We start from the raw sequence: 21679 nt of genomic DNA, 5'->3' as shown, positions 1-21679 counted from the left end.
TGCTAGTAAGGGTCTGCATAAGCACACAAGCCTACCTACACATCACAGCACATCTGTCAGTGCCAGTGATTCCATTTGGGATTTGCCAATTTTTTCCTCTCATGATTGTGGATTCTCCAGCAACTCTACTGAGTCTGAAATACGTCAGTACCAGAGAAGAGACTCTAACAATAAAAATCTTTGTACAGTTTAATATTTATTAATTCTCTAGTAATTTTTTGCTATATATTTAACACTAGTGTGACAAAATTCCTGATAATTATATCTCATGCAGGTAACTTAAATGAGGAGTGCACACTATCTAGAACTGGTAAACCTACCACTAGGGGGGTTACTTTTGAATCTACAAGACAAGTATTTCTGCAACAATGACAACTAGGTGGGTATGCATATAACGTAACAGGCTCAGCTGAATGTACTTGGCAGGTATCTAAATGACAGCACAGCCTTCAGAAGGACTGTGGCAACATCCTTTGACCTAAATAGACTTGACATTATTGTTTAAGAGGGCTTGAGTGGAGTTGGAGGCATGTTGGGAATTGTTAGGAGAGATGGTGTTTCTGTAGTTAGTCAAATAGTTTACCTTTTGCTAGTTAAAGTTGCTGTGATTCGTGTTCATTCTTTGACAGGGTAAAATGTGTTACTCACTCTACCCATAATTGCTATTGTTTAGGTCACAACAGAGATATTGAGAGCATACCATACCTTCCTGCAGCTGAAGACAAAGATTGCTGATAGATTGCTGCTATTCCTTCTCTGCAATTCCTTGGTGAGTACATTTTCATCAATACCAACTATGAAAACAAACTCCCTAGAGTCCAGTTTTTTTTAAAATATATTACAGGAAAAGTCTACTTGTAAATCACTTATTCTTTTCTCCTACAATACCCACAGGTTTCAAACCAAAATAATTATAAATGAAATTATTAAAGGAATAACAAGAGTTGTGATAGTCTTTTGTTGTACTGGGCACTTCCCTTTTTTAACTAACATACATTCTAACAGAAATCCCACAGTACGAACCAGATAACTTCAATTAAAAAACAAAATGCAAACTATTCAGTCCAATGTTAGAGCATGTGTATGTGTGTAAAATACTGTAAAAGTAGTCACACATTAGAGGTATATAATTGAAACAGCATTTTCCTTCATGAATCTGCTATTATTGAGGCAGTGACAAGGTTTCCATTTCTTTGTTTTCTGAGCTCTTTAAAGAATGGCTATTGCCACATTTTGTAAAACTAAATACTGTACAAGCAGAAGCTTGTTGGTATCAGGTAAGGAGTAATACTACTAGTGCAAACAGGTGCAGAGACAATTCCTCCAGTTTTGGGGTGAACCAGCTATATAACACTGAAAGAGGACAGGCATCTTCTTCAAACCCACACTCATGCGTGTTTCTCCACTCAGACATACATCCTTCTCCATCTTGGTCTTCTTTTTACAAGGGTTAGTTGGGGGAGAACGACCAGCTCATACGATATTCATCATATGAAAGGTTTCTTGACTGTTTTCCTATTAATATTATGAATGTTTTATAACAAGTCAAGGAACGATAAATGCCTCAAGCATCAGGAAAGTGACAATAATACTGACTTAGTATCTTTAGTAAAAAGTGAAACATTCTCTCCTGAGATATAAGTCAAGGAAGGAACAGGAATGATGAACCTAACACTGTACCATTATTTGATCATCATGCACCTCAGCTGACCAGATGAGAAAGAACAAGTATTTATTGCCCTCTGCTCATCCAAAGCTATGACAGGCAGTTTATTTAGGTAAGTGCTTGGCATACCAGAATGTTGTCAGAGCAGTTCTCACTGTACTGTCCCCCTTTAGCTTATTTCTTTAAAAGAAAAGAAAAAAAAAAAAGAAGAAAAAAAAAAAAGGGGAAAAAAAAAGGAAGAAAAATCTCAGCAGGTTAACCCTCATCTTCCCTCAGCTCTGTGGGCAGAAATTTGTATTGCTGTTGGCGGATCTGAGCCAGTTTTTTTCTTGCCTCTTCCAGCTCTCTTTCCTTCTTCAGCATTTCTTCTTGGGCTGCAATGATCTAGAAAACAGAAGCATGAATTATGACAGCAAGGAATACTGTCTGTAAAACACGATTTCTTTATGACACCAGTCACAGCTAGGCCTTGAGCATTCTCCAAAGAAGCACCAAATTTCAATGGCTTCAGCAGGAATTGCTCAAATTTTTCCAGGTTCCAGGACTATGCCATTAAGGACAGTATCGTATTCCCACTTGTTCCTTAAAGAGGACTAAAAACAGAAAAAAAGAATCCAGCAGCAGAGTTTTACCATACATCCACGATGGATTTTATAGTGCTGTGCCTCCCCCAACGTTCATCGGGGTGAGGGGTTAGCACATGTAGGATAAGCACCATGTCTTAACATAATGTTTGAGTGACAGTAAAATTAAACACTCATTACTGCAGATATCCATAGCATTTTCCTGCATCTCAAAATGCCAAAAATGACAGTACTACAGACATGCAGAAATGATAAATTTCAATATCTTTTAAGTAGTGACCACAGGATGTGGTGTTCCTTATTCATAACAGTGAATCCAGAAGTTGGTACAACATCAAAGCCTTGGAATCTATTTTTAAATATTGTCATTATTTCCCCATATTTATTATGGTCACAGTAACTAAATGTCATCAGTTCTTATCTCTCATTCTCTATTTCTTTGATTATATACATACAAAACCAGTGTTCCATTAAGATTTGGGAATATTTAAAGTACATAAGGGAAGTTTGAAAAGATCCATTAACTTCATCAGAACAAAAATAAAAGATATTGGACAATGGTAACTGCTAATACAGTAAATGCTCAATGAAGAAGTGTAGACATCTTACAACATATCACTTTGCTGTTATGTCAGTGGTTACCTAACAGTGAAGCACCAAGTAATTTATCATAGATTTCTACATAGATCTGTCCAGCCTGCGATGCAGCAGATGGGCATTGTAACACTATGCTACATTTCTGTGACAGTTTTTCTCTGCTTTACTTCTTGGGTGATTGTACCAACCTGAGCAATGCCACCCACAAACTTTGTTTTGACCACAACGTCGTCATCCTCTGCTTTCCCAAATGCTGCTTTTTGGGCTGCCCTGACAAGATTGTCTGATGCTCGCTTGACAGCATTTCCTGCAGCCTTTGAAAAAGACAAAAGAAATTTAGTAATAACAGAAATGTGTAACTAACATGGATTCATCTGAGCATCAAAACTAAACCACCTTTGCTTGACTACACAGAAAAGGTGTGTTTTGTTTTGTTTTTCGCAGTGAAAAGCAAATTCAAATGAATCTTTCAAAATCAATGGTACAGACAGGAACAGAATTCCTTTATTTTAGAAGCTGGAAGTTGGGAAAGTCACAAATGAGATTTTTTTTTTCCCCCTACAGTTTGAAATAAAACAGCAAGTGAAATCGCAAGTTATGTTGTGCACAACACTGATCAGATTTTTTTTTTTTTTTGAGGAAAAAGAGAAAATTAAAGCTAGCATATAAAGAAACATTTTAAGGCAATGAAGTTTTAAAATTAATAGACTTTCATCAGGGCAATTAATGGACTTTCATCAGGCATCACTTACACAGCCTTGATTATCTCACATTTAAACTTTTATTTCCTTAAAAACTCTCAGATTTTTAAAGATAAACAGTCAAACATTTGTAATACATCTTTTGTTGTCTAAACTGAGTAGTGTCAGCAATTGTGCATCAAAAAGAAAAAGGTAACTAAGTTACCTGCATTCTAACATTGCCAAAGCTCTCTTTGCTACACTACAACACATACTGGTAGTACAGATTCCACACTGCATGCTCAGTAATGACCATGTCCACAGGCACTGGTTTAATGGATACAGAGGAGGATACCAGAGGAGTGGCCTTGGAATCTCCTAGTGTGATTCCCATGGAGATGAGTGGAAGAAGAGTCCTTGTCACACACAAAATGCAAAATGCTCTTCTACTAAAGCTAAAAGATAGAGTTGGCACCTTCATTGAAGCACTGAGGTCTTGAAGACCATTGGCTAGGAAATACCCTGTGCAGACAGGTGACTACTATAGGGCTCAGCATCGTAAGTTCTGGCACTGAATTTGCTCCAGTGTACTAAGAGCTGGTGAAAGTGGTGGAAAGCTGGCTCTGGGAAAAGAATCGTCCATGGTTTAATGGGTACTGCACATGGAGGTATAAATGAGATCTTGCATATACCACTGGCAGTCCTTTAAATTTGTGAATCCCAGATAAGGCTCATGTCTGTTATTTTGTATTTTAAATTGGTTGATACACCAGAATTTGACCTATGCCTCCTTCTTGGCTCTTACTGGAATCTTCCTCCTTCCCACCTCTTTTTCTATTCATCAATGTCAAGACAGAGGCATAGCATTCTCCTTGGGAAGCTAGCAGCTCATGGCTTGGATGGGCGTACTCTTCGCTGGGTAAAAAACTGGTTGGGTGGCCGAGCCCAGAGAGTTGTGGTGAATGGAGTCAAGTCCAGTTGGTGGCCGGTCACGAGCAGTGTTCCCCAGGGCTCCGTTTCGGGGCCAGCCTTGTTTAATATCTTTATCAATGATCTGGATGAGGGGATTGAGTGCACCCTCAGTAAGTTTGCAGATGACACCAAGTTGGGTGGCAGTGTCGATCTGCTGGAGGGTAGGATGGCCCTGCAGAGGGACCTGGACAGGCTGGACCGATGGGCTGAGGCCAACTGTATGAGGTTCAACAAGGCCAGGTGCCGGGTCCTGCACTTGGGTCACAACAACCCCATGCAACACTATAAGCTTGGGGAAGAGTGGCTGGAAAGCTGCCTGGCCAAAAAGAATCTAGGGGTGTTGGTTGACAGCCAGCTGAACATGAGCCAGCAGTGTGCCCAGGTGGCCAAGAAGGCCAACAGCATCCTGGCTTGTATCAGGAATAGTGTGGCCAGCAGGAGCAGGGAGGTGATTGTTCCCCTGTACTCGGCACTGGTGAGGCCACACCTGGAATACTGTGTCCAGTTTTGGGCCCCTCAGTACAAGAAGGACATTGAGGTGCTGGAGCGTGTTCAGAGAAGGGCAATGAAGCTGGTGAAGGGTCTGGAGCACAGGCCTTATGAGGAGCGGCTGAGGGAACTGGGGTTCTTTAGCCTGGAGAAGAGGAGGCTGAGGGGAGACCTTATCGCTCTCTACAGCTACCTGAAAGGAGGTTGTAGTGAGGTGGGTGTTGGTCTCTTCTCCCAAGTAGTTAGCAATAGGATGAGAGGAAATGGGCTCAAGCTGTGCCAGGGGAGGTTTAGATTGGAAATTAGGAAAAAATTCTTCATGGAAAGGGTAGTCAAGCATTGGAACAGGCTGCCCAGAGAGGTGGTGGAGTCACCATCCCTGGAAGTGTTCAAAAAACGAGTAGATGTGGCACTTGGGGACATGGTTTAGTCTAGTCTACCCTTAATTGGTTTAGTGTGGACTTGGTAATGTTAGGTTAATGGTTGGACTGGATGATCTTAAAGGTCTTTTCCAACCTAAACGATTCTATGATTTCTATGAAAGAAACTTGTGGGCTGATGTGGACTTAGCACTAAGAGGGGTCATGGGTGACTCATTCCGAGGGACTGACTGGGGGACCTAGCTATATGTTTTCTACTCAACTAGACATATAAATACTGAAAGGTGGGCCCCCAAATGTATTTCAAGTACTTTAGCAAAGAAGCAACTTTAGAGAATGGGACAGAGCACCATTCAAAGATATTTCCACCTCCTGAGCAAAAGAAACACCTAGATCACCTGTTACCATGGGTAAGTCTTCAGTGCACAGTGAATGCTATGGCAAGATATCTTACTTAATTGTGAAGAATTTAGCTGACATGCCACAAGCAACATGTTATCAACACTCCTGCAGTAACACACCCTGGTCAAAGTGACATGAATTCATCAGTACTCAAACTGACTTGTGTAATGCATTACTTTGTACCAGGTACTCTCAGGAGCAGCTGAATACTTCATGAAGAGAAGGATGTGAATGGTTAAATCTTGCTAGAACCCCTGCACTGCGGAGGTGCCTATCCTGTAAATGAAATTTGAGACCTGTGTGCTACAGGAGTGGATTTGCATGTCATTCAGCTATTCGTACTGTGTGGATTTAAACCAGCAGAAGCAGGTTGGGACAGACATAGGTACAGCTGTCCTAGCTTAATCTACGGCCCAAGAAGAGTTAATGAGACTCTGTAAGTTTACATGGGGTCAAGGAGGAGTGGATAAACTAAGAGGAGAAAACCTCTGACAGTTACTAAACATACAGAATCTGCATCTGGCTTGGGAAGTTCCTGAGTTGAAAATGCTTGGAATCTAAGAACATAGTAGAGAATAGTATCATGTATGCTTATCCTGTTCTTAATTACTTCTCTAAGCATTTCCTAGTGGCCACTGCTGGAATCAGGATATAGACTGGGCTTAATGAGCTTTTGGTCTGATCCAGTAAGGCTGTTTTCATATTAAACCCTAAACCCTAGTATCTAAGAGCAAAGCAGTCAATGCCACCAATAAACAACATTAATGCTTTCACAATGTGTAGAAAAAGGGTAGGTACTTGCAGTGTTGTGACAGGCAGTGAGAGAGAACAGAAGTAGAGTTCTCTGTCCTGTGGTTCCTGAATGTCCCCAGGTGTTATGTGTGCTGAGAACACTCATTCCTACACAGGCCGCTGGCCAAGACAGCCTGCTCTCACATGCTGGAGACACACCGGCACTAGGAGAGGAAGCCACATGGACCAGCACTGAACCTGCCCCCTGCTTCGCCCCAGTCCTGTTCCATATTTCCAGCTTCATCGCCCTTTCAACTTAACTCTCTTCCCACCTGAAATAACCCAAGGACAAATTATTTGAAATTTGCCCTGCTCAGTCTGGAGCTCATCCAAAGAGAACAGAAACATTTCCATTTTGTTTCATTAAGTTTTGGAACAGACTCTGTAACACAGTGCGTTGCAAGTTAACAGTCATGGGAAATGCAGTCCAAATGTCATCTTCCAAAGCTTGCAGTTGTTTGTGGGGTAGTAAAAGAGAAAACTAATACACTCAAACTCCTGAACCTAACCTATTGATTAAAGCTATGTGAAAACATTTGTGCTGGAGGCAAAGCCAGCTGAAAAGCCTCAGTCGTTTTGGCAAATCCACCAGTAGAAACATTTGGTAGATGTCAACTCACTGGTTTTACTATGATAAAGGATGTTATTTCCAAGTGCAAACTGCTTTTCCCTTCATTATTCATTCTGGGACTAATATGACGTTTGGTAAAGCGGCAAGTTCAATTTCAATCCGAGCTTGGGCTCATTTCCTTTTCACGTTCCCTTCCAACTTTTCACATTCGATGTAATATTTGCCTGCAGTGACTGAGTACCCTGAACTTCCTGGCAGAGCTGAGAAAACAGTCTCTAGTAGTTGATTTTGTTCCTGTTTCTATTGTTTGTTCTGCATTTAAAATTCCTTCAGCCCCATCTTGTCATTTCGATATTAAAGTGCAGGTTGTGTTACAGTCAGAACTATGTTCCGATTACTGATACCTCCCCCACAGACCTTTGACAAAGTCAACCTATATGAATCCACTATAAAGCACTAAAACTATCTCATCCCTAGAGATAACATTAACATGCCACTGTTTTCTACAGAAACAAACAGATTTTTCACACACTCACGCATTTATTTTTTCCTCCTAAATTTTTAACCCATTTTTCTACTTTGAAAAAATTGATGACATCAATTCCTCTTGCTCAGATAGATACTTAGTCATACGTATTTCTGTTGGACTTGATTTTACCTAACCATACATGACGTTATATTGAGTGTCCATTAGTAGCATCTATGCAAATCAGAGAAAAAGGGGAAATTTCACTATCATCAAAGATGCTCCATGTTGATGGTATGAAAAAAGGAGCTGAAATAGTTCTTAAATTCCAGGCTGAGCCTGCAGGACAGGATGTCAGAGAAGGCTGTAGCCATTTTTAAAATGAACACCCTTAAACAAAACTTCTGGAGACATCAGATTTTACCAGGCATAACACAGTGTTAATTCAGTAATAGTTCAGAGAAGCTCAAGATGAAATGGATGTGTAATGTAAAAGGAAACACAATTACTTCATCCTTTATGAATGAAAGTGCCCCAGAATCCCACAAGGAAGAAAAACTGAACAGCATTCTGAAAATTCAAGAAACTGTTCCTAAAATTTGGGGGTTGTTCACGCAGTGCTAAAACAGTGTTTACACAGCACTACTATGGGTTTTCAGTAATTAAGAACACAAGTACCTGTAGCCTCCTCATGGCTTCAGAGTCATGATCCGCCTTCACTTTGCAAGCCACAAGCAACTGTGCTGTAGAAGCTGCCACTTGTTTGGCAGATGAGATGAGCTTCTCCTCGCTAGCGTGGCCTTGTACTGAGGCATTAGCTGCTTCACAGAGATTGCTGGTTGCAGCTGCCACCATTCGCGCCTAGGAGACGGTAAAAAAAAGGCACTGTGTATTCTCACAGGATATTATTTCTTCAGAGAAGGTGCTAGTTTTCCTTAAGAGAAGTGGTTACTCACAGCAGAAATAAGTCCCTGAGACCACTGTCCATCATCAGCTGCATTTGCAGGGATTGCTCCAACCTGAAAAAACAGTTCAGAGATGGCTTACAGTGAAACAGAAAATACAATTGCTTTGTCTCAGATTTAGACAAACAGTAATCCATGAAAAAAGGAAACACCTGCACCTGTGACCGTACCCAGCACATACATGAGCAGAAAATCCAACTGAAAGTTAGTTGTCGGAGCAAGTGTGCTTCCAGCACACATCTGCCTGCTCATGTAGTGTCTGTCCAACTTGCTATGCTGCTTGAATTGCCCCATCCTTGGAACATGCGTAGAAGTCCCAGAGTAATGATTGTTGCAGTCGAGACTTTGGCCTAAGCAACAGTTGAAGCAGGAGTTCCTAATCTCCTGGCCTTTAAAATAACTTATTTCTGTCTCCACAACACATTTGGATTTATAACATTCCTGAATCTCTTCTGATTCTGGCACTATGGGAAGGTACAAAACAGAAAGCTCCACAGGGAAGCCCCCTAACTGCCTTCGTGCCTAATAATGACATTTGAGGAAAGCAGCCCATTTTTCTGCATGGCTCATCCACTGAAGCATTCATGGCATCAGCACTACTGGCCACAACCAGGAGAAAGTTTTCCTCCCACATTGGATGAAAGTAATGAAACAAAATTCTACATTTAGTTGCCAGCTCTCCACCCCCAGCTGCCTGGGTCTGGGAGCTTTTGGGAGAGAAGCTAGAAGATGTGAAATGTAAACATGGTCCAGAAACTTGTTGTATTTTAAAAGAAATGGGAACAGGGATTCATGTATAATGAGGATCTCAGGGATCGGAATTGAATCCTTATGTGTAGCATCAACATAAACAGAAGATGTGTTCTCTCATAGCTGTGGTGATACTGAGAAATCAGTTATACAAATGAATACACTAGGTGCCTGAATTCTTTATGTTTCAAGGTTTTCTTGCCTAATCATCCCCAGAAAATGTATTTTAAGTAGACCACAGATGCAGGAGTCTAGTTACTGGTGTCTGAATTTTATGTGTGTGCACATATGTGAGTGAGTGAATAGGAGGGTGGTGTGGAAGAAGACAGATCAGATCCAACTTCCCAGACTTCATCTATACTGCAGAAACGGAAACAGTTGCCTAACATCAAATTAATTCTTTCATAACAATTCCACAGGGGAAAGTAGTTTCACTTAAAATTTCTTTAGCAAACTCTTCAACTACAATATTGCACTAATTTGCCCTGTAAGATACTTTCACAGCCTTTACCAAGCAATGCTGGAAATTTATTTGGGACAAGAACGTGCCTGGTTCGCACACATCCATGCAGTTGGGTAAGAATTTCCTGCTGCCTCCACACCAAATAAAAAGGTTGGTGAGGAATCTAAGCCGATAGTCAGCACCATTTACTGTTCAGTAGTGAAGCGATGGATGTGGAGCAAATCAAACTTGTCCTTCCTGCCTACATGCCAGCCGTGCTTTTTCTGGGAAGAGTCCATACCACATGCCTCAGAAGGTTTCTTACAAAAGCAAAACATTTACCCCAATATCAGTAACAAAATCTTCCCAGCAGGCAGGTTGGATCCACTATGGGCAAGAATTTGGTCAGTCATTTTAGAAGCCAGCTTCCTGTACTTCTGGCTGACCTGGAGATACATGCTACCACAGCAGTCAGAGGATACCCCATAGTGACAGTTACCTAAGCACTAGTAATTAGTAAAGAAAGAAGGAAAATGGGTTAGGGCTTCTTTATTTCAGAAGTATCTTAACGGCTTTATTTATTTGTGAGAAGGATCATAATGAGAGGATGTGCCACAAACAATTCTGAAGTTTGATGTTTCATTAAATTTTGATTTTGTTTGCGATTCATTTCTTCATTTTTTTTTATTTGTATTATTTGCAGATCCTCCAAGAAGGCAAGAAACTATCAGTAAAAGCTATTTGCTGCAAAAATTCCTGATCTTTCAGCAAGTTACTATCGAAGAGTGACGGATAAAGCAAACAAGCTAAGTTCAGTAAAGCAGGCTGAACAGATCTGCTAATATGGCACTATATTTGACAGGTGTGCTTCTGTTAGAACAGCAAACTAAAGCTTTCCTCAAACAGACAGATTAAAGTGGTTTTAGCAATTATCTGAACTTGGATGGAATACGATGCAAGTGCTGTTAGCCTCCATCTGAAAGACACAAATAGAAATGTATCTGTGGGAGCAAAGAAGCCAAAGCTACCTGATGGAGATTCAGGGCTGGTACCAGGATAGAAATACATTCTGTATTATTCTGTATAACTTTACAGTGGTGGTGGTGAGGAAAGTAAAGCAAGCTGTACGTCATAATGAAACAAAACAAGAACAGGTCTTATCACATAAAAGCAGACTGCACGATAATCGAAGTGAAGCAGGTAGGTCAAAATTCTCACTTTTTGGACTGTCTCCACAGCCAGATTTCAATGGGTATTAATAATATCTTGGTTTATGCGTAAGGAATTGATAAGTTCCATAGCTACAGCTTATGGTGGGTCTTTTCAAACAGTTACATCACTATCGTTCTGAAACAAGTCATCTGCTCCTGCTGGAACTAAAAGCACAAGTTCCCCAGGAATCCTAGCTGAAGTAGACAGCATACTGCTTTTGTGACAGGATCCATGACACAGTCTGCTCAGAATAAAGAATTAGATGAGATTGGAAACCATAATTATACAACAACAATAATCCTATATAACAAATTGTTCTCACAGGCAACATATCTGTTTGATGTTCAGATTTTAAGTTTCGAAGTATATTAGCTGGGAAAAAAACAGATGGATATGAAATGAATTACAAAGACCTCAATCCTGACCAGACCAAAAAGCCAACACGTTATAAGCACTCTTTCCATTGGTCCCAACAATAATTACAAACACGTCCACTTAAATGTACTGAATTTGCATGCAGGCCTGTGTCCGCATTGAATCAGACAAGAAAACATTGAGGGCTCAATTAGTGAGGCCCTTTGCTATTCTGGTCCAGAGTGGTATTGTATACTGAGACATTTATTTTTGGATCCCAAGCTGTCTTGTGGGACTGTACATTGCTAGCCTGAATCACAGATCTTCATGAAATGAAAAAACACCCACAAACACAAAAACTCCCCACGGCTGAAACATCTGAAGAGCCAAACACTTGATTACACTTGCAAGGTTTAAATAAACATAATTGTGGGTTTTTTTAAACAGAACCAGGCCTGGGCCATGTATCGTGATGAGCAATGAAAAGATTTACATTTTCATTAGCCATTCCCAAGCTCCTTTCCTACTGTTTTAACAGAGAGCAGCTAAGAGAGTAGATTCAGTTTTGATGCTTTCCCCCACTACTGTTGCTACTTGTCCTGTTTACCCACCTTTCCCTGTGCCACCAGTTCTCTCTGGGCTGCTGAAGCTGACTTCACGAGGGCACTGGTAGCAGCTGCAATGGATTTAGCTGCTTCCAGGATCTGTTCTTCGAAATCCAGAGTCTCATCTGCTTGCTATAACCAAGAAAGAACAATGTCACACATTATTCACCTGAAAGCAATTGTATTTTCAAGATTGAGGACATATAGAAAGTGAGACAAGAAGATTTTGGAACACATCAGTAAATTCAACAAGACCTACAACATCATTTTCTGCAGAGGAGTTTCATGTGAACTAATGCTGGGAGTCAACATAAGGGAATTCAAATATTAAGTTGCCCTTGTGGCTGCTCACACATGAAATTGAGTATCACACAAGATACTTAAAGAATTGCCTTCAACTTTCTAATACATTACCTCTACTAGGGCTACTCAAAACTACATTCAGAAAAGCGCAGGTCTTGAAAGAAATTGTTTTTCCATATCAAGATTACCTCTGTAGCACTATAATACTGGCTTCCAGGATTGCTAAACTAGGTAGAACATTTTCTAAATACTTAATACTTAAGACTTAAAGCATTAAAAAAGAACAGTGATAAATTTATAGTCTCATTCACCCGTACTAAGAAATGTAACATAGATACCAAGCAAGCGCATAGATTTAACAGCTTTTGGTAAGAGCTGTCGTTTCACACAGAGCAGCACTCTGAAGCAGTCCAATTTAGTCATCTTGGAGTTCCGAAGTTCCAAAGGTCTGTCTGGAACACTTCAGTCATCCAAACATGTCTTTCAATAAGCACGTGCAAATAGAGAGATCAGCTGTTCCTAATGAGGTTTCTTGCTATTTAAAATGCAAATCTATTGTTCCATAAAACAACAACTTCCCTGACTTTCTAATGATTTAAACAAATACTGAAAACATTCATCCATTTAAGCATGCTTACTAGCTGCTGAACAGTTAACAAAATAGAGACAAATGGTTATTGTTATTTTAAACAGAACCAGGCCTGGGCCATGTATTCTGATTGGTTTTTATGCAAAATAAACCAACAGAATATATTTTGTTTGTGATCAAATCACAAACCTACCAGAATCCAATGCAGTATGACCAGCAGGGCTAGTGGATACAATACCAGAACAGACCACCTTGTGAGAGATGAGGCTTTTGAAATACAGGCTTCTTCCAACTTACGCAACCACAGCATTCTTGCGTCAAATAACTAACTTTAGGAACACCAGCTTAAGTGGGCTTTGGAGTTAGAAAACTGGGCACTTCATTTGCAAGTCTAAGCGCATCCATCTAAATTTAAGTCAGGTTTAGTTCTCCTGTTACTGCAATCTGATGAAACAGTAGTCAATTATAAAATAATAGAAGATAATGATGAAGAATTACAATTCATTACAATATGGCACATCAAGGAGTGCTCAGTCCTACAGCACTTCACATAACTGCCACATAACTAAAACAAAGTCCAGGAGATGAAACCATAGCATCCATAGACACCAGAAAAACTGAATGATCTGAAAATAAAAACTGATGTATAGATGAAGTTGTTTGGCACTTTAAGGTTTTTCTTATCCTTTAGGAAAAGCCAATTAATTCAAGGAAAAGTATTTGTCTTGCCTTGCTATTGGGCTAATCCCATCAACTGAAGCATATGTCTTTGTAATAAGAGTAGAAGAAATTGCTTTGTAAGGTAAGCGAGTCGTGTTCCACGTGAATTTTTGGCAATGCTTGCAATGTGACATCATGACCATTATTATATCTAAGTGGTAATCATGTTGGTCCTGAATTTATGGCAAGAGGCCTTAAGTCTTATTTATAAAACTCTTACTTCAATCATGACATCACAAAACCGAAGTCGCTAAATGGAATTCAGTATAGTCACTATCAGATTGCTTTTCATTATTAAAATAGATGTATTGCTGACTTTGATTCAAGTTGACTAAAGACTTAAACTGAAATATCAACAGAAGTACCACTGGATGACAGTCAATTTAACAGACTGTTACCGCACTTTTACTTTTGTCCAAGGCTCCCTGTTATTGAGAGTTTCAAAATTTTCATTTCCAACATAACAAAATGCATTATATATATTATTCTTTATATGTCAGCACTGTCAGGAATTCAAACTTAAATGAGTGAGCATTTTGGTATCGGCTTATTTATTTTAAAGGAGGTGTCATTCTTTTGTAAAGTTTAATAAAATGCCCATGGCCATACACTGATCTATTAGGCAGCTGTGTATATGCCCAGATGGTATTCAATTTGCAAAAAACCAGCCACCAAAAAGAGGCTGAAGTGGTTGTCTGAACTCAGTTCAGCGTACGGAGTGGACTAAATATGGCACATAAGTGCTAAGCAAAAGGGACTACAATTAAATGGAATGCAGAGAAATCAGATCTTGCATTACTGAGAATGCTATTGTACAATGGCTGGATTAACTTCCACCAAGCAGGTAAAGCTCATCAGGAAAACAGATAGCTAAACCTTAGTATCTCACCAGATAACAGATCTTTTTTTTTCCCCCTGTGTACCAAGTGAATTTCTTTCCAATTACATTGAAATTTGGGTGGTGGGGAAAACAAACCACACCCTGAGTTTCTCAAACTTCCAAATCCTACATTTCCTGTCATCTCACAACTTCTTTTATTTCTGGAAAAAAGAAAAAAAAAAATTTCTATTGACAGTTGATCCCTTCTGTGGAGAATTTATTTTTGAAGCAGCCTTACACAGCACTCAAACTGCAGAACTTCTGTTGAGTTTTTATCTTTTCTAACAAACCCTTGTTTTCCAGTCCTTCCCTGCAGTTTTCCCTTCAGCATTCTCAGGTATGACATCTAAAGGGCTGGGTACTCATGTTTGAAATGGGAAAGTAGGCAGAATGCTCAGTCAGCGCTGTGGGTATGTTTACCTGCCTGTACTCTCCGAAGTGCATTCCTTAGCAATAAGGACATGCAGTGGTCCCAAGACTGAACACAGCAAAAAGCCCTACAAGAGAAGTAATTCTTCTACCCATTCCCATTATGAAAGAGTGTGTCCTGAGCTGTCTTAAGTTCACACTTAACAGCATCCTCACAACATGTGTCGGTTCACAGCCTTCATGCACAAAGTTAGGAGCAATGATGTGATACATGGCAGAAAATTTCACCTTGTAAGATTTTAGTTACTTGAGAGGGCTACTTGGGTTTCTTTAGAAAACCAGGTCTATGAGACAAGTGATTAGCTTCTCCTTCCTCAAGTAGCCCCCATGAAGACCAGCATCTCTTTTTCTACAAGCTTAAGCTAATAAGCTGTTATTGACTATGTACGGGTATTGGAAAATTAAGTCAACAGAACAGACAAACCAAAATTATCAGGCTAGCTACAAATTCTGTAGCACGAAATATCCTGAAAATGTTGATTGTGCCATTAAAAAAATATAATTTGAGATGTTTTTGTGCTGTATTTTAACGAGTTTTCTATGGAATCTCCATTATTAGGGGTAGCATAAGTAAAGTCAGGGCTAATAGGAGATCAAATGAGCCTCCAATCTCATTGCTAAACAGTAGTAAAAAAATACAGAAGACAAACCATTTTATTTTGAACCAGCTCTCATCTTCTATTTCATAAAAAGAAAACCAATATGGGTAAGTTACTGCACTGAGCCATGGAAAACACAATAACCATTTCAGTGAAAGTCAGTTCTTGGCACAGCTGCTACTCACTGTCATAAAAGGCCCTACACAACTTAAAAGTCCCTCCAAGAGCAACTCTACTGATAAAGGAGCCCTTCATGTATATGTTTTAAATCAGATTAGATTAGGAGTCTGCAGGAAGTCTTCTAAACCTGCTTGTGAGTGAATGTACTCCTTCATATTGCCTTCTACTATGTTAAAACCCCCGGAGACAGGGCAGGACACTGTAGGAATATGTTTGATATATAGTTGGATTAAATAACAACCTAATATATCAAACATATCACACAGAGTCCTGCAGAAAAAGGCATCCAGGTTTGATTCATCTTGGGGAAAAAAAAAGGACAAACTGCTGAAAGCTAACAGCAGGGAACTCTTATTGACTAGCAAAGACACTTGTGTCTGAAGGCATAGGCCTACATAGGAGCATGAAGAGCATACCAACAGAACAGGGTAGGTACAGCAATGCTCTCTGCTGTTCTACCTCATCTACCGCACCTTCTTCCTTAAAAGTGTTCGTTTGCCAGTATTAGTGAAGCACGTAGGTTTTATTAGACAAAATGTTTTTCTTCTTCAAAAATCTGTTAATTTTGGGGGCTTGTTAATTTGCAGCTAGTGGCACATTTGTGTAACAGGAGGCATATGTGGCTGCATTGCAAGACACTTGACCCTCCAAAAATGGAAAACAGGGGGAAAAAAAAAAAAGAAAAAAAAAAAAAAGAGCCCACACTCAGGAAAAATGTAATTGTATTTAAAGGAAATATGACAGCCAAAACTTGCTTAATAAACAATAAAGATCTCATTGCTTCACAGATCATTCCCCACCTTGAACACTGCAATGAGAATACTGAACAGGTTTTGTGTTACAGGGAGGAGTAACAACACCTACTTAAGAGAGTCCTCAAACTGCTTGCAAGATATAAGCTCAGAAGACAGACAGTTATTAACAGGGTATCAATGGGGCAGTGGACTAGTGGACTAAGCATTTTAGGAGCACATTCACCAGCAGCCAAATGACCAGGATTTAAAGCAAACAGAATATGCATCATACAATAAAACATAGACAGCAGTTAGCAGGTCTGGGTCTTATTAGAGATTGTTCTCTGGGATAAGAAGATTCCCAGTAGTGGAAAGTGAAGGCATCTCATGCTATTGGTCTCAGTCTAAGACGTCAAGGGGGTATGACAGGTGCAAAAATATGAAGAGAAAACAAGGAAAAGAAGAGTTTAAAAAATCCAAAAATATAAAAAAAAAGAAGGTAGTGGAATAAATGAGAAAAAACCCTACCTTCAACTATTGATTTTTTTCTTTAGAGTTAACAGACAAACTGGAACACACAAAGATGAAAATTCCAAGCCTAAATCAAATGACTCCCACTCCCTGCCCCAATAACAGAAGCTTATGCAAAAATAGAGAATCAGCCACCATTTAATAATGATGAAGATGATGGATTTCCTGCAGGCAGATTATTCTAAAATGACCAGCTAAGGACTTCCATGCAAGTTCTCTTGATGATGATTACTGTTAACCAAAGCAGGGTATTGGTCTACCTGGACCAGCGGTCTGTTCCATTGTAGAAGATAGCTACTATTCCTGCATGTCATAGACTAAGCATAAGAAAAATCAATTGTATCCACCCCCTTACCTAGTCTAGGCATTCACACTACAACACTACGTGTGTTGTCAACGATGAGCATCAGAAAGACAGAGCCTGTTCAAAGCAGGAAATACCACTCTGGGAGGATATAAGCTACAAGTCTTCAGCAGCAAAAGTGGTATTTGAGCCACTCTGTGATCTTCCTAGTACCTTTGATATGTATTACAATCCATACTGTGAAAGGGATTAAACAGCTAAAAAAGGATGTAAAGGCTGTTTAAATGCCAAATTAAACAAACAGTTGGATATGAATTTTAGTTTCAGAAAATGACAAATAAACAGACCAATAAATCACAGGCAGACTGGATACTCAAATTAACATGTTAAATGAGGAGCAGGTGTGAGATCTGCATTCACTGGGAAATTACAATGACCCTGGAGTGGCTTAGATGTTGGAAGGAAACTGCTCCATGGTTACTAGGCAACACACATGTGCTATTGTGCAGTGATTGTATAGAAAAGGTGATGGAGGACTCTTCCTCTCCTCAGACTCAGCCTGTGTCCTCTGCTCTGCAGAATCTCATTATAAAGGACCATTTTTCTTTATAAACAAAATGGATGTACTTGTTAAAAAATGCAGGACAAAGAGCATTCCTTTTTCATGAGCTAATTTATTCCCATCACTAAGTGGGGGGGTGGGGTGGGGCAGTGGGTGGGTGGGAAGTCCTCAAAGAGTGAAGCTACCAAGAACTATTTCATCTGATGTTCCTGAATGACAAAATACCACCCTGCACTGAAAACAATCATCCAACACTGAATGTTCTTGAGGCCCTGCTTTTCAGAAAGACTTCTCATTAGCTTTACTTAGAAAACAGTTTTGCACCTACAAAGCAGCATAAACAGGGAAATAGATACATAGTCCTTTCCTGAAGTCAATTACACAGCCAAAATATGATTTTTATTTTAAAGAGATGCAATTCTAGACAACATGGTAATTTCTTCTAAAACCTGCCTGTTATTCCACACTAGGCAAAAGGTAGCAACTGTCTGTGATCCAGTCTTGTGAGCTATGCACACAACCATAAGTAACAGCACTTTCATATATTCCCTCTGTATCACGCATGAAAATAGTTGGCTTAATTTTATATAATCTATTCAGAGACATGTTTGAAATGACCTGGCAACATGCAACACTACTTGCTTTCATAATGAACTGTAATTTATTTTCCTTCAGGAAAATTAAATAGAAATGGTCATACCACATATCTGATTTGATACTGAAGCAGCTACTCTTTTAGCATGGCATAAAATGCTGTGGTTTTAATCTTAGAAAATCCTGAAGGTCTTTTGCATTCCGCTGAATCCCTTCTGTGTTGCTGCTGCTTTCTCCTGCTATACTACACACATTCAGATGAGAACAAAGGGTCTCAAAGGAAAGCAAGTGAGAATGACTTTTCACATCAGTAAAATGTGTTTGGAAACAGAGAAGTAAATCGTCAACAGTAATGATACTGTAACTCTCAAAAGCATTTCTAACATTTGTCTTTTCTTACTTTGCTTGCTCATGGCTGGTGCTTAACTAACTCCCTGAAAAGCATCTTTTTACCCTCTTCCTTCAGGGGTAAGTCCCATCCAGGGCAGTGTCTACTGCCACTGAGACTGATGCAAGGTTTGATTGTTTATACCATTATCGTGGACAGTAACAAAGTATACACCAATATATGGGCTATATGCATCTTCTGCTTTATTAACGTCAAAGAAACAATGGGGATGGACACTCACCTTTGGCTTGGCTCTTGGTTTCAGCTGCTCTAACTTCTTTGCTGCAGCCTCAATTGATGCTGCAGCTCCTAGTAGCTCTGTCTCTGCAATGACTGTTGGGTCTTCTGGATCCACCCACTCTGTCCCTGAAATTAATGGAGACGAAGACAATAACTTCAGTGCCACTGTGAGCTGCCATTCAAACAGGGTGATTTACAATCATACTTCAAGTGTCAAATACAGAATGCACATTGTAGAAAGCTGATTTTAGTACCATAATGGCATAGAAACACTGTAGTTTATGCCACCGAGAGCAAAATGTAACTCAAAGTGAAAAAAAGCATTTAGCAGGATTCTTCTGTAATGGAAGTGACTTGATTAAGAACTGTGTAAGCAAAGCAGCTTCAAAAAAGTCTACTGTCGATACTGGAAACAAAACTAGCTGTCACTCAACTTTCATTTATCAGAACTCTTACTAAGATGGTTTCTAACTTGACCAAGTTGTAAGGTACATTAAGAAGTCTGACAGAATGGTAAAGAGGAGATGTTATAAACATCAGATAATCATCCACAGCACACTTTTCAGAGTCTCTTTTTTGGCAGTGGTCAGAGATGAAGCTAGCATTAACTGAAGAAAGCATGCTTTTGGCAATGTGTTTCTAACAGCAATGTACAGAAGGCCAAAGCAGTTTCTGTAACATATCCAAAGGCCAACTTTTTTTTTTGGTTGAGTTTTTGGCATTTCTCATTTTGTAGGTCCACAAAATAAATACTTGGCTGGAGATGACCTCAGATTTTGGAAGTTCTCAGTGCATTATTATTTTCAGTTTCATAACATTATTCTCTGGATGACAAGATTCTGGAAGCATCCACGTTCTGGATTGAGGGAAGCAATGAAACAGCCAGAAGGAAAATCAGATGGAGAGAGAAAAGGAAACCAGAAAGAAAACTTTTACGTTCGTAACTACTAAAGGCAAGGGGAGGAAGTGGTGTCACAGATGGAAACAGAAAAGGATGGGAAGCAGTGTACACCAGGCAAAGGAAGGCTAAGCTAGAATGAAAAAAACAAAGGAAAAAACAAATCTCTTAAGGCCTTGTTAAACTTATTGAAACTGGATCAGAAAGTTTGGGTGAATCTAATATTAAAATGTCAACTGAAACATTAATCGTTATTAAGGAAGAGCAACTGGGGAGAATGATACTGGCACTTTCAATCACGAATAGCACAACCCACGTCTGATTCATCAAACATCAAAGGAAATAACCTTGAATGCTTATAGATCAACATTGCACCAGCTAAAGAATGAGGCAGTTTCTGCTGTGGATGACCAAATCACAGGAGAATACAAAAAGACTGGCTCCTACTTAGGATGTGCTGGGAGAAAGCTGAAGTACATGGTACTGTAATCCTAGTGAGCTACGTTTCATGCTGCTAATCCCTATATAGTACGGGAATATGTATTTTATATCAAATATCAAAACGTTACCAAATACAATTTCTCAGCTCAAATCATGTACAAGATGAAGGAATTCTATATTAAACCCTAATATTGGCAGATAAGCAGAGAAAAAAACATTTTTGATACAGGCAGCATGTATAAACAGTCAAAACCAAACTTCTAATATGTAGCAGTTCCTCTTCAAAAAAAGGCATTTTACAGAGGTGAAAACATTTATATGCTAAATTGGTTAGGAGACAGAATTTTATCATGTATCTATAAATGAAAATTAGGAACGGTTAAAAAACATTTCACTTTCCACAAAAAAGCTTCTAAAGTGAATAAAAAAAAAATCCCCTACAGGCAGTAAGTGACACCCCCCCCCTAAAATCTGAATGTTTATTTTAATGAATATGAATATATGAATTAAAATGAAAAAACGACTGGAAATGAATAAATGTCTCCAAAGATGAGGACAATAAAAAGATTTTTAAAAAACATTTATGGAATAGAAAAATTCTGATATTAGCTTGGCTTGTTGGCAAATGAAAACGGAAATTTTGAAACATAAGAAAGAATGCAGAAAAGGCTGAAGAATTCAATAAATTTACCTGATCAGGGCAAAAGCATAATGTAGATCACTGTTATATGAAATAGTGTAACTATATTAAGACATAGAAGAAAAAAGCCCGTAAGAAAATAATAAGGGATTCCCATATATGAAAAGTGTTTAGTCAGGATTCTTTTCCAAGGAATGAGTACTGATAAAAGCAGGAAATAACTGAGGAAAACCTGCAGTGTATATTACACAGAATATCAGAAAAATGAGTACGGTGTTCTCTGGCCTAGCTTAGGAAAGAATGAGTGAACAAATACGAGTTTACTAGAACCCTTTGTTGGGGGCGGGGGCAGAATTAAAAAAAAGTTATTACAATGCTTTACTCAAAATATTTCATTGTAGCATTCTGTTACCTATGAGATTAGAATGCTCATAGGCCTTTCTGATGGCTGTGAAGATTTCTTTAGACTAAAGTTCCCAGTAAATCTGGTAGTAGATGTGCTTCAGCAGTAGTGGTCTAATATTTAATAACACCACCCTTAATATGTATCCATCTCATTTAAAAGGTAGAATGTTAGAACTGTCATCCTAAGAGTTCGCATGCATCACTGGATAAAAATTTTACTAAGGAAGTCAGTATCTGAGAAAAATATCACTCGTCTGTTATAAGAACAGTGAACTTCTGTTAAGCAATGGAATTCATTGCTTATTTGAGTTTTGG

General features: G+C 39.2%; 1 protein-coding gene across 1 annotated transcript in view; it reads right to left on the bottom strand.

The window, feature by feature from the left end:
• Positions 1 to 1921: 1921 nt before the first annotated feature.
• Positions 1922 to 21679, bottom strand: part of TLN2 (talin 2) — a 118565-nt gene continuing 98807 nt past the window's right edge. Inside the window, exons 51-56 of the mRNA XM_075713535.1 lie at positions 18982 to 19106; positions 11934 to 12059; positions 8556 to 8618; positions 8278 to 8460; positions 3036 to 3161; positions 1922 to 2050 (exon numbers count right to left, since the gene is read on the bottom strand). Of these exons, the coding sequence (XP_075569650.1) occupies positions 1922 to 2050; positions 3036 to 3161; positions 8278 to 8460; positions 8556 to 8618; positions 11934 to 12059; positions 18982 to 19106 (752 nt within the window). The remainder of the gene's footprint in view (positions 2051 to 3035; positions 3162 to 8277; positions 8461 to 8555; positions 8619 to 11933; positions 12060 to 18981; positions 19107 to 21679) is intronic.

The sequence above is a fragment of the Pelecanus crispus genome, chromosome 7 (assembly GCF_030463565.1).
Source record: "Pelecanus crispus isolate bPelCri1 chromosome 7, bPelCri1.pri, whole genome shotgun sequence".
NCBI classification, from domain to species: Eukaryota; Metazoa; Chordata; class Aves; order Pelecaniformes; family Pelecanidae; genus Pelecanus; species Pelecanus crispus.
Note: the sequence above shows the minus strand (reverse complement) of the source record. Positions and strands in the feature narration are given on the sequence as shown.